This window comes from Perca flavescens, chromosome 12 (assembly GCF_004354835.1).
Source record: "Perca flavescens isolate YP-PL-M2 chromosome 12, PFLA_1.0, whole genome shotgun sequence".
Lineage (NCBI taxonomy): Eukaryota > Metazoa > Chordata > Actinopteri > Perciformes > Percidae > Perca > Perca flavescens.
The window spans coordinates 3,123,012-3,135,650 of NC_041342.1; the positions used below are offsets into that span (position 1 = coordinate 3,123,012).

The 12,639-nt window shown below is 41.8% G+C and overlaps 1 protein-coding gene and 6 non-coding genes across 7 annotated transcripts in view; 1 reads left to right on the forward strand and 6 right to left on the reverse strand.

Annotated features, from left to right (window-relative positions):
* The window catches only part of LOC114565155 (contactin-associated protein-like 4), a 160,646-nt gene that overhangs the window by 93,702 nt on the left and 54,305 nt on the right, over window positions 1–12,639 (forward strand). Inside the window, exons 9-10 of the mRNA XM_028593043.1 lie at window positions 277–426; window positions 753–924. Of these exons, the coding sequence (XP_028448844.1) occupies window positions 277–426; window positions 753–924 (322 nt within the window). The remainder of the gene's footprint in view (window positions 1–276; window positions 427–752; window positions 925–12,639) is intronic.
* On the reverse strand, window positions 3,586–3,668 carry trnal-caa (transfer RNA leucine (anticodon CAA)). Its single transcript has one exon. It is a non-coding gene; the product is annotated as a tRNA-Leu (tRNA).
* trnal-uaa (transfer RNA leucine (anticodon UAA)) lies at window positions 3,908–3,990 on the reverse strand. Its single transcript has one exon. It is a non-coding gene; the product is annotated as a tRNA-Leu (tRNA).
* Window positions 4,250–4,332, reverse strand: trnal-caa (transfer RNA leucine (anticodon CAA)). Its single transcript has one exon. It is a non-coding gene; the product is annotated as a tRNA-Leu (tRNA).
* Window positions 5,408–5,490, reverse strand: trnal-uaa (transfer RNA leucine (anticodon UAA)). Its single transcript has one exon. It is a non-coding gene; the product is annotated as a tRNA-Leu (tRNA).
* On the reverse strand, window positions 5,743–5,825 carry trnal-caa (transfer RNA leucine (anticodon CAA)). The gene has a single exon. It is a non-coding gene; the product is annotated as a tRNA-Leu (tRNA).
* Window positions 11,019–11,101, reverse strand: trnal-uaa (transfer RNA leucine (anticodon UAA)). Its single transcript has one exon. It is a non-coding gene; the product is annotated as a tRNA-Leu (tRNA).

Below are 12,639 nucleotides of genomic sequence, written 5' to 3' on the forward strand. Positions count from 1 at the left end.
CCAAAATTGCAATTTGGTGCATATGTGACAGGTTGTGGTGTGAAAGGAGATCGAATTTGGTCCTTACTACATGAGTTCCGAGGCATGCTTGGCTTCAGCCTTGGAATAAACTCTTGCACCGCCAACATCTGCTGCGGCTCTGTGTGCAGCCATGAACATATGTTTCTCTGAGTTTTTAATCTGAGAAACTTATGACTGTATAATCGCAGACAATATCTAAGGTTTTTGTCTCCCGTCTTATCCAGTAGTGTGTGTTAATGAGTATTTGGTTCCCAGGTTCTGCCCTGAATGACGGTCAGTGGCATGCGGTGGAGCTGAACTCCAGACGAGGTCGTCTGAGCATCGCTGTGGATATAGAAGAAGGAGGCAGCGCACAAGCCAGCCCCTCATTTCCTGTCACCATAGAAAGTCAACTCTTCTTTGGTGGTAAGAGTCCAACTGGTCAGCTGTATCTCTCTAAGCAATTAAACCCTGTCCAGCATCAAACAGCCATACTGTATGTAGGTTGACCGATGTAAGGTCTGAATGATATTGTGTTTACACAGAGGAAACACCAGGACAACTATGAATCTCTACCCATAATGCAGTATTATCTCTGGCAACTAAATTAACAATTACAGTCACAAGTCATAATCAAGGTCTTTATGTGTGTGTCTTAATATATGAGTAATAATGTTAAAATGTGTCAGCTCGTCTATGAAAACATGTTTTAGTTTATGTTTTTTGATTGGTTTCCTCTCTCGTCTTTTTAGGCTGTCCCACTGAAGACGACGGGCAGGAGTGCAGAAACCCCTTCAATGTCTTCCAGGGCTGCATGCGTCTCCTAACTCTGGACAACCAAAACGTGAACCTGATCATGGTGCAGCAAAAGCAGCTGGGAGTCTACAGCAACCTGCAGATCGACATGTGTGGAATCATGGACAGGTCAGTTTTCCAAAAAAAATATTCATTGGCATTCTTTAAGACACATTTCTATTGCTTTGCTGTTTCATCTGATGTAACCTTCCACTAATATTATGCACAGCCCCCAGAGCTTTGTCATACCAGCATTTTGGACAGAATTCAGTTGCCATGATGTGTGAGTGTATCCTTGGCATACCTTGACACACAACCTGCTACGCTAACTTATTGCAAGCCTTCTTGATAGTGCTAACCTTTGAGGGAATGCAGACTCATAGTCCAACATGGAGGAATAGCTTTCAATATTGACTGTTACACCATCCAATTTAATAAAACTCTACTCTGCCAACATGTACACTGAGAAGTAGTAATGACTCTGCAAAGCTTCCAGCATGATCCATTTTCTGAGTATGCATTCATGAATTTTGCTGAGCCACTTCCTGGATTGGATATTTTGTCCATTTTTTGAAGTTGTTGCACATATTTCCATTCACTGTAATCAAAGAGCAAATACCAGGAGTGGGATTTGAACCCATGAGGACTCATGTTCATTGCATCTGGAGTGGTCTCCAGAAGGTCTATCTTTGCATGATCTGAGTAAAGATTCCATCAGAGCATTAAGTCACCTTTTATTGATAATTAAGACACCTTATTTGGATTTGCTACTTACCGCTAATATACTTAATCCAATTTGACCAGGAGTGGGGTTTGAACATATGAGGGCTTTTGCCCATAAGATCTTAAGTCCAACACCTTAACCACTATGCCATCCAGTTGCACCAACGGGGCTTTACTAAGCCTGGTCCTAACTGCTAAGTAGGTCTTAGTTAAGCCCAGTCTTTAGAGTTGACCTAACGTCGGTTGCACCAACCAAATTTAAGCCTAGGCTTAACTACGCCCGGGGCCTGTTTCACAAAACCAAGATAAGGGATTAAGCCGGGATTTCCTGGTTATCCTGGATGAATTTAGCCTTGACTCGGTTTCACAAAAGCAGAGGCACATAAATCACCATGGAGATTTATTTTGTGCAGCTAGACTGGTCCTGACCAGGCTAACAGCCAGGATTTATTTAATCCTGGAACCTTTTCTGTTCACTCAGCAGTGGTTTTACCCTTTTGTTATCAGCCTGGATTAAAATACAACAGGTGCATATTGCTGTTCATTTAAGTACTGTTATTATTTAAAGTTGTGACCATTATTTTTTTTTATAATTATAAATTTGTCATTGTTACTGTTATATTGCTGTATGAAGACTGCTGTTCATATTGTTGTAAGAAGTTTGATGAATATATTATGGCAGTTGTTGAGATAATTAGAAAAGGCTGATAAAATTTAAAATGAGTTTTAAATGAAGTTTATTACTAAGGGCAATACATACAGTGCTGTACATTTCTATAGTTCCCCAATGCACCTTAAATTATTTTAGTTTATAATTTATTTTTTTATTCGTTGACAATAAGGATCATGTTTGTTCTGCTTCCATGTGCATTGTATTTTGCATTCTTAGCACACAATTTGTGTTGCCCAGTAAACTGGGACTATAATTTGGGAGGATTGTACAATTTTAAGAACATATCCTAACTGTACAATCCTCCCAAATTATAGACTTAGTTCACTGGACCAGTAACTATCTAGTGATGTAGGCTACTGTACATTCATATAACAACAGGGAGCGGACACCTTAATGGTTTTTGACCTTATATTTTGCCTGGGGGGAAAAAACTGATGAATATACTCTGTTCCATTCATGTTTATAGTGTGCATGGAATTTATCACTTCATTATCTTTATAGTTTCTAGATTTTACAGTGCAATTTCTTCAGTGTTTTTATTTTCTATGTCCATATATACCAGGGAGCAAGGCACATAATATGTAGAGAAGGAAACTCGTCCTCTATAAAAAATAAAAAAACGCGATAATATTATGACATGAACTAACAATTGTCTTTTAAAACTTTGAGAGCTGCTAATGTTTTTTACGTCACAATTTTTCACAATATGGAACTTTTACCAGGAGTGGGATCTTGAGTGGGAGATAGATGTCCATTGCGAATTTGTTGAGATGAGTAGCTTCTTTAAATGCCATAAGACTGAGAAAACAAAGATCTTCTTGCCTGGGAACCAGACAAATCTGCAAATTCAGAATCTATTTGCTCTGACAGATGTGTCTGGTCCCTCTCCACTTTGAATAGATTTCCAGCAGCCTGGGATGTGCAGGACCAATCACAAAAGTTTATCTAATATGAGGCGTGTTTGAGACAATGACCGTAAAGAGTAGTGCCGTTGAGGCATTTTTTGAAAACCAAAAAGATGGCTACAGCTGATAGATAGCTGATAGAACTTTCTGAAGTGGCTATTGCATCAGTATTAAATGAACTGGACGGTATATTTTCTCTAAAAGAAGAACAATCAACGGCAAGTTAAGCTTTTTCTTGCGAAGAAAAATGTGTTTGCCATACGCCCGACAGGATTTGGCAAAGGTTTAATATACCATCTCTATACGCTGTAGTTTATTCACATCTTTGAGTCGCTCAGGCATTATTTTTTGCTCCTGCTGCTTTGCGCCAAGTCTTGCACTAATGTCATTGGCCATCTACATCCGGCAGAACTGGTCACTAGGTTTTTTGAAACTTTAAGACCTGCTGTTGCTTCTGTAACTATTCCCAATATAGAAGTTAATTTAAAATACCAGGAGTGGGACTTGAACCCACGAGGACAACTGTCCATTGCATCTTGAGTGCAACGCCTTAACCGCTCGGCCATCCTGGTGTCTTCAGAGTTGAGGTGTCAGTGGTTGCTTGTTGATGGAGCTTAGCGCTGCCACGATGATTGGCGGTATTGGTTTATAGAAATGCAAACAAACCAGAGCTATATCTTATCTTAGAGCTATATCTTAGAATGCAAAGTCTGTCAGTGTGAGACTACCATACAAGGAGCAGATTTTAATGTAAAACACAACTGGGTATTTCTTACTATGAAGATCTTGTAGCACTACTAACTAACTCTACTACCAGGAGTGGGGTTTGAACCCACGAGGGCTTTTGCCCATTGGATCTTAAGTCCAACGCCTTAACCACTCGGCCATCCTGGTGGCAGTTGAAATCCCTCCTTCCCCGTGTTGTGGTGAAGAGCTTATGATAATTTTTGGGTGGTACTAGTGTGCTGTGAATGGCCAAAACTGGTAACTGAGGACTATCTATTATATTATTATATTATATATCGTTGTTCTTTGAAACCTGTAGCCAACACACATGAACAGAGTGTTGTTACAGTAACTGATATTGGTATTTTGAAACTTTAAGACCTGCTGTTGCTTCTGTAACTATTCCAATATAGAAGTTAATTTAGAATACCAGGAGTGGGACTTGAACCCACGAGGACAACTGTCCATTGCATCTTGAGTGCAACGCCTTAACCGCTCGGCCATCCTGGTGTCTTCAGAGTTGAGGTGTCAGTGGTGATAGAAGATCAGTGTGAAGATGAAATGTGCAACATGTCAGTATGGTCTATCTCTGCATGATCTAGGCTACGTTCAGACGTAGACTGCAGGCAAAAGTGGCCCAAATCCGATTTTTTGGGGGTCAAGTGACCAGGTCAGACTTCTTCAGAAGTAGTGTGAACACTCAAATCTAGCCCAGATCTGATTTTTTCAAATCAGATTCAGGCCACTTCCGTATGTGGTCCTGAATCAGACCCAGATCTCATTTTTTTCAATACGGCTGAAGTGTGAACAACCATGCGGATTTGATGCGACTTTTACCTCAATAACCCTCGCTGCGCCCTCTCTGTCCGCGGGGATTAGCTTCAGGGGCATCAGGGGTCTGCAGCGATGTCGGCAACCCACCCGACCCGTCTTGAAACACGGACCAAGGAGTTTACGCGCGTACGAGTCAGAGGGTCGCCCTGTGGTGCAATGAAAGTGAGGGCTGTCGCGCGCCGGCTGAGGTGGGATCCCGGTGCCTCGGGGTCGGGTGCACCAGCGGCCCGTCTTGCCCGCACCGTTGGGGAGGTGGAGCGTGAGCGTGTGCGATAGGACCCGAAAGATGGTGGACTGCCTGGGCAGGGCTAAGCCAGAGGAAACTCTGGTGGAGGCCCGTAGCAGTCCTGATGTGCAAATCAGTCGTCTGGTCACACAGACCTCTGTAGTGAATTTGCAGCCATAACCCCTTGTCTCTCTTTCTCTTCATTCTTCTTCTCCTCAGCACCTGCTCATTAATGTTAGGTCTGCCATTACACAAACATTTTGAAATAAAAGTGAAAATGCTTACTTCCTCCATAACCTCCTAACTTTAGTGCCACAGCGTGCTGCACTTGTTGATGGAGCTTAGCGCTGCCACGATGATTGGCGCTATTGGTTTATAGAAATGCAAACAAACCAGAGCTATATCTTATCTTAGAATGCAAAGTCTGTCAGTGTGAGACTACCATACAAGGAGCAGATTTTAATGTAAAACACAACTGGGTATCTCTTACTATGAAGATCTTGTAGCACTACTAACTAACTCTACTACCAGGAGTGGGGTTTGAACCCACGAGGGCTTTTGCCCATTGGATCTTAAGTCCAACGCCTTAACCACTCGGCCATCCTGGTGGCAGCTGAAATCCCTCCTTCCCCATCTTGTGGTGAAGAGCTTATGATAATTTTTGGGTGGTACTAGTGTGCTGTGAATGGCCAAAACTGGTAACTGAGGACTATCTATTATAAGTTGAGTTGTTGTTCTTTGAAACCTGTAGCCAACACACATGAACAGAGTGTTGTTACAGTAACTGATATTGGTATTTTGAAACTTTAAGACCTGCTGTTGCTTCTATAACTATTCCCAATATAGAAGTTAATTTAAAATACCAGGAATGGGACTTGAACCCACGAGGACAACTGTCCATTGCATCTTGAGTGTAACGCCTTAACCGCTCGGCCATCCTGGTGTCTTCAGAGTTGAGGTGTCAGTGGTGATAGAAGATCAGTGTGAAGATTAAAAGTGCAAAATGTCAGTATGGTCTATCTCTGCATGATCTTAGCACCTGCTCATTAATGTCAGGGCTGCCATTACACAAACTTCTGAGGCAAAAGTGGCCCAGGGCTTTTGCCCATTGAATTTTTGGGGGTCAAGTGACCAGGTCAGACTTCTTCCCAGAAGTGGTGTGAACACTCAAATCTAGCCCAGATCTGAAACTGGTTTTTTCAAGTTCAGATTCAGGCTAGCAATACTTTGTATGTGGTCCTGAATCAGACCCAAATCTCATTTTTTAAAAGTAAAATATAATTTTGTGAACAACCTAATGATCACAGGATTTGATCATTTATCTGAAAATCAACACCATCGCTGAGTCCCCTCTCTGTGTCAACGCGGGAATACCAGGAGTAGGGAACCCATCAGGGGTGTCCATTGATCTTAGGCAACCCACCCCATCCTGTCTTGAAACACGGACCAAGGACTTTTTACACTCAACGTCTTAACCACCTCACGTTAAAGGCATTTAACCGCACTAATGTGGTGCAATTGAAAGCTAAAGGGCTGTCATACAGCAATCAAGAGGCTGAGGTGGGATTGTAAGAGGTGCCTGAACAGGGGTCTGGTGCACCAGTAACATGCCAAACATTTGCCCGCACCGTTGGGGAGGTGGAGCGATGACATGCGATAGGAAGAAAAGATGGTGGACTATGCCAGAATCATACCAGGGCTAAGCCAGAGGATTGTTCTGGTGGAGGCTCATTTTGCAGTCCTGATGTGCAAATCAGTCTTTCTGGTCACACAGACCTCTGTAGTGAATTTGCAGCCATAATTACACAAAAGGCCAAAATAACACAATTTGTCTCTCATTTTCTGTCAAACATTCTTTGGTTCCTCAGCACCTGCTCATTAATGTTAGGGCTGCCATTACACAAACATTTTGAAATAAAAGTGAAAATGCTTACTTCCTCCATACATTATTCTTTGAAACTTCTAATGCAAAAAAAGCAACACAATACCAGGAGTAGGTTGAACCATAAATTGCCCATTGCATCTTGATGCAACAACTAGACACTGATGGCGCCATTCTTTTCAGAAGTCAAAGATTACTTATAAAATCACAGGACAATGGAATGCTTTGCATTCTATGTACCTGGATTTTATCACCCTTTAATATCAACCCTTGTATTGATTTTCTTAAGACACTTGCTTTAGCCTTTCTAGCATTTTGCAAACTGTCCAATTTATCAGCAAGCGCTTGTGCAGTGAGCTTAATTAACATTACCCGTATTTCAGTTTGGGGTTCAACACCACTACTCACACTATTTGGTTTACCAGCGGTAACAATGCGAATACCAGTCCAGGTAATGATGTCCGAAGGTGGGCCGCGCATCTCCGTGACAGTCAGTCAATCAAAAGTTCAAAAGTCTATTGTCCGGCCTCATTGGCAACCAATGCATTGGGTTTATGCCTAGTTGTGGGTGCACACGCTTTAAATGGCCATTAAGTGTAGCGCGACTCATACCTTATATGTTGGGCTCAGTGCTGTATCCCGGTGATTGACAGCCTGTAACGTTCGCATTAGCACATAGCTCCTGCATGTCTTAACATCAAGAGCTAGTCAGCTAGTCTGTGCAACCACTAACACACACAAACATTCATAAGCCAGTACACACACAGTATCTCCCTTGTACAATTCACAATTATTTTTCAGTGGAGATTTTCAGTCAGCTGGTCCGCTTGAAATTGTCTTTTTCATTTTTAGTTCTTTTGTGTCTTTGATTGACATCTAGACCCATCCATCAGTAATACATGCAATTATAGTAATGTGTGAGTAAAAATGTCAATGTACATTATATAAATGTTATTTCTAATGGAGTCATCTCCACATAGAGAGACATGGGAAGGTGTGTGTGTGTGTGTGTGTGTGTGTGTGTGTGTGTGTGTGTGTGTGTGGGGCTCGGGGGAGGTGGGGGGAGGCGGGTTGGATGGCAAAGCCCATTAACTGATTACGGAAAGGAAGACACAAAAAGACAAAGAATCAAAAAGAGAGGTAATGAGTTTATTGTCTGGCTTTGGAGACAGAAGCATTGCTACACTCCTCAGAACTAATTTAGACATTGATTTATCAATGACATTTTTAAGCTGAAAATTCACTGTGGCCGGGTTGGCTCAGTGATAGAGCAGGCGCACATGTACTGAGACGCAGCTTCCAACCTGTGACGATTTCCTGCATGTCTTCCCTCTTTCTCACTTAGCTGTCCTGTCAAAAATTAAAGGTGGAAAAGCCCCCAAAAAAGATGAAAATTCACAACATCTTTAATGTTTGGATGGGTGGCATGGGTGATGATCTAAAAGCTCCAATCGAAGTAACATACTACTTGCTGTCTGGTAATAAAAACACATTGAGTTTGGATACAATCTAATGCAACTTATGTTTGTACAACATCCTGTCAGTAAAGCATCTGAAGTTAATTTGAAATGAATTGAACCTCATGGGCCTCTTATTCTTATTCCTGTTTTGGGTTCACGCCAAATAGCAGCACAATTAATGAAACAATTACAACAATTATAAACCCTCCTCTAGGGCATAGCGCACAAGTACTCACACACTCAAAGAAACACACATACAGCATGTAAACACCAACATGCACACAAATATTAAACTAACATATCCTTGCCAGATAAGGAGAATCTGCTCGAGTGGTTTTAATGAAATGCCTCCCTGTTTCTGCCTGAATTTGATTATTATTCAGCAGAATACAGTCCCCGCACACATCTCACTGCTCCCTGAAACAAACCTCCAACAATCCTGTTTTCCAGGAAAGAGAGAAAAAGAATTACCCTTCTTTCACTGTAATCCTGCTGATTGCATTTTGGGCCCGTGGGATATATTGTTCCCATGGTAATGTCAGGTGGAAAATGGACTCAACGGCAGCGGAGCGGTCATACTTCCAAGTAGGTTATTATAGCAGGCTATATTATAGGTGTCTATGTTTTTGTGTGTGTTATTATTGTTCCCAGTTGCAAAGGGTGTTATTAGACAAAGCAAACACTCCATTAACAGCACGAATGGAGCTCAAACTCACAAGGCGCCTCTCCATTATAACATCAGCTCAACCTTGTGTTACACCAAACCAGCTGCTTATTTTAGGTCACCTCAGACCAATGTTAAAGGTCCCATGACATGTTGCTCTTTGGATGCTTTTATATGGACCTTAGTGGTCCCCTAATACTGTATCTGAAGTCTCTTTTATATAGACCTTAGTGGTCCCCTAATACTGTATCTGAAGTCTCTTTTATATAGACCTTAGTGGTCCCCTAATACTGTATCTGAAGTCTCTTTTATATAGACCTTAGTGGTCTCTAATACTGTATCTGAAGTCTCTTTTATATAGACCTTAGTGGTCCCCTAATACTGTATCTGAAGTCTCTTTTATATAGGCCTTAGTGGTCCCCTAATACTGTATCTGAAGTCTCTTTTATATAGGCCTTAGTGGTCCCCTAATACTGTATCTGAAGTCTCTTTTATATAGACCTTAGTGGTCCCCTAATACTGTATCTGAAGTCTCTTTCCTGAAATTCAGCCTTGGTGCAGAATTACAGCCACTAGAGCCAGTCCCACAATGAGCTTTCCTTAGGATGTGCCATTTCTGTGTCTGTAGCTATTGAGGAGGAGAGAGGGGGGCAAGATGGCTGGGGGTGTGGCCTTGACCAACTGGCTCGTTTGAAAGATGATGTCTCTCTCTCTCTCATGGGTGGGAAAATTCTCTGATTGGCCCATCTGAGCCCATTCATTTTCTCAAAGGCAGAGCAGGATACCCAGGGCTCGGTTTACACCTATCACCATTTCTAGCCACTGGGGGACCACAGGCAGGCTGGGGGAACGCATATTAATGTTACAAAACCTCATAAAGTGAAATCTTCATGCCATGGGACCTTTAAATAACAAAATGGTCCAAACTGCATCCCAATGTGGAGAAGGGTATTTTCTAACACAACTGAATCGGTGAACCAGGTTTTTTTTTTCACTTTCAAAAAAAATGAAGGTAGGATTCTGTTGTTGTTTGTCTAAAAAGGCTCAGAGGAAATGTTACTTCTATGACACTTATACCAGGAGTGGGACTTGAACCCATGAGGACAACTGCCCATTGCATCTTGAATGTAACACCTTAACCGCTCAGCCATCCTGGTGCGACCACCTAAGAACTCTGAATGGCAGAAACTGACCTTGTTGTCACCTGACACACTAGTTGCTGATCTATGAAGAGCTACATAAAAAAACACGTTCTCAAGGAGCAGTAGATAGCTTTCATTGCAGCTTACCATACGATCAGTATCAACAGAATTTCCAGGCTAATTGCCGGATGTCCCTCTCCTTTCCGCTCTCTGCGTGTTGCAGTCCTCAAAATCTGTTTTTCTTCGGGAAACAACAACAAAGTTCGTGCTAGAGCTACAGTAGAGAGCCCTGAACTTTTTTAATTTAACTTTTTATTTATCCAGGTAAGTCGATTGAGAACAAATTCTCATTTGCAACGACGACCTGTCACATTCACACAGTTCCACATTCATAGCTGGAAGCTGCCCAGTACAACCACAGTAATCTCCTGGCCACTGGAGCAGTTGGAGGTTAAGGGCTTTCCCCACCCAGATTTTATCCTGTCGGTCTGCGGTCAAGGTCGCTTCTTTATCCTTTAGGCCACCAATGCCCCCCAATTTAGCACCAAGACAAGTGTGATTGGTTGAAAGAAATGCAAACAAACCAGAGCATTTTTCTCTCCTGTCTGACCATGTGGTGACTACCACACAAAGAACAGCATTTGAATGTAAAGCAGGTGTTATCAGAATAGGTTATTTCCTCTCTAACTGGGAGGTTTTGGGACTGAATGGTGGGATTGCTGTGGACGAAGTACACACGCAGATACACTGCTAAGAGCTAATGAGGTTTAACCATGTATCAGCTCATTTAAACAGCTCACGTTACTGTATTGGGTCAACAGTTAACTTCATTTAATAATGTACGTAGCGTTGGGTTTAAAGAAATGCAAAGAGCCCCGAGCATTTTTCTCTCCTGTCCCAGAAAGTACGTGTGGTGTGTGACAGAGATGCCAATGAAAGAATACCACACAAATAAGAGTATTTGACTGTAAAGCAGGGCAAATCAGAATACCAGGAGAGGGGTTCGAACCTATGAGGGCTTTTGCCCATTGGATCTTAAGTCCAACGCCTTAACCACTCAGCCATCCTGGTGACAACCATGCCCTGTTCTTCTTCAAAGCTGTGTGTGCATTGGAGGAAAGGGTGGATGGGTTTGGATGATTATTTCTTTTATTCTTTTCTTCTATTCTTCTATTCTTCTTTTTCAAGTCGCCCTCATTTCCTTTTCCTGTTTCTTTTTTATCCTAAAAATGCATCTTCTACATCTCTGTCACCATCATTGTGATGTTCATCATCATGGCTGTATAAGAAATTAACTCCAACCCCCAAGAATCATATCTGTTAATGTTTCTAACAGATATATGTCATTACTTGGACACTAAAAAACAACATAAAGACAAAGACAGTGGTAGTTTAGGTTCAATGTAATGTGAATTTAATGTGAATGCTAAAATGCTCACTTTTGATCACAGCGTTGTGGAAATAAATGGAGGTAAAAAATCCCACTATAGCAGGCTGACACGCTGCTGAGTCAGAGCTTTTATTGAAAAAAAGGGGAGGTTGCAGATTCTGTACAGTCATCTATCTTCTGTTTAATATTCCTGTCAGGGTTTGGGAAAAAACATACTCTAACACTGTCACATTCGTTTACATTCAAACAACAATACAAACAGAATCATGCAAACTACCAGCCCTGAAAAAAAATGCAGAAGTAAAAAATAATGGATTGGAGTAAAGTGGTTATTATTATGTTTTTCTATCTGTGTGTGTGTCTGTGAATCAAACTTTGCTGAAGGAGTCGGCCGTGAAAGCAATTTATGTGGATAAAAGTACTGTTATTTTAGTCAGATGGATCAAGGAAAAAGGGGGTTCAAAAGAGACCGATCGATATAAAGACAGACTGAAAGCTCCTGGTGCACACGAGTCAACAAAAGTGCACACGACGGAGTGGCTGTAATGTAACATGCACAGTGTCTGTGCCACTCAGATGTCCCGATCAGCTTTTTTGGTCCCCACCCGATCCGATCCGATATTTTAAATATTGATCCGATGCTTGTAGTTGCTAAGATAATAGAGCTGCACACAGTTTTATTGTTTTCAAAAATAACTCAGTTAACAAAGTAACCAAAATATGTCTTAAGCTTAATATATTTAACTTAATACAGCAACTAAGTCATTTTTCTCAACAGTTCTCTTTAGGATGTCAGCAAACCCCCCTAACCAAATAATAAACAGTCTTAAGTTCCCAGCTGGACAACGAAAACTTAAACTTAGTGACACATCTTGCGCTTAATAGTCAAGCTTTGATTTTCTTCTGTGTTTACCGATGTCGGCGCCAGGGAATAACAGCCTGTAAACTGGTTTCCTGGTGGAATCACAGAAGAAGGGTGGAGAATTGGAGTAATCCGCTTCTGTAAAAAAAACTCTTGACTAAGAAAGACTTTTTTACTTGTTGCCAAGGGCTGGCAAGCTACGAGACACTCTAGACGCACACTGGTGAGTGGCCGAAAGTGCCAGCATCCAGGGGGTCTGGTGGTGCTTATGTGTGTGATTAAAGTGGCGATCACTACAAACTGATGTGATCGGATAAGTTAGCCTAATCAGGGTAAATGCCAATCGGGACATCCCTA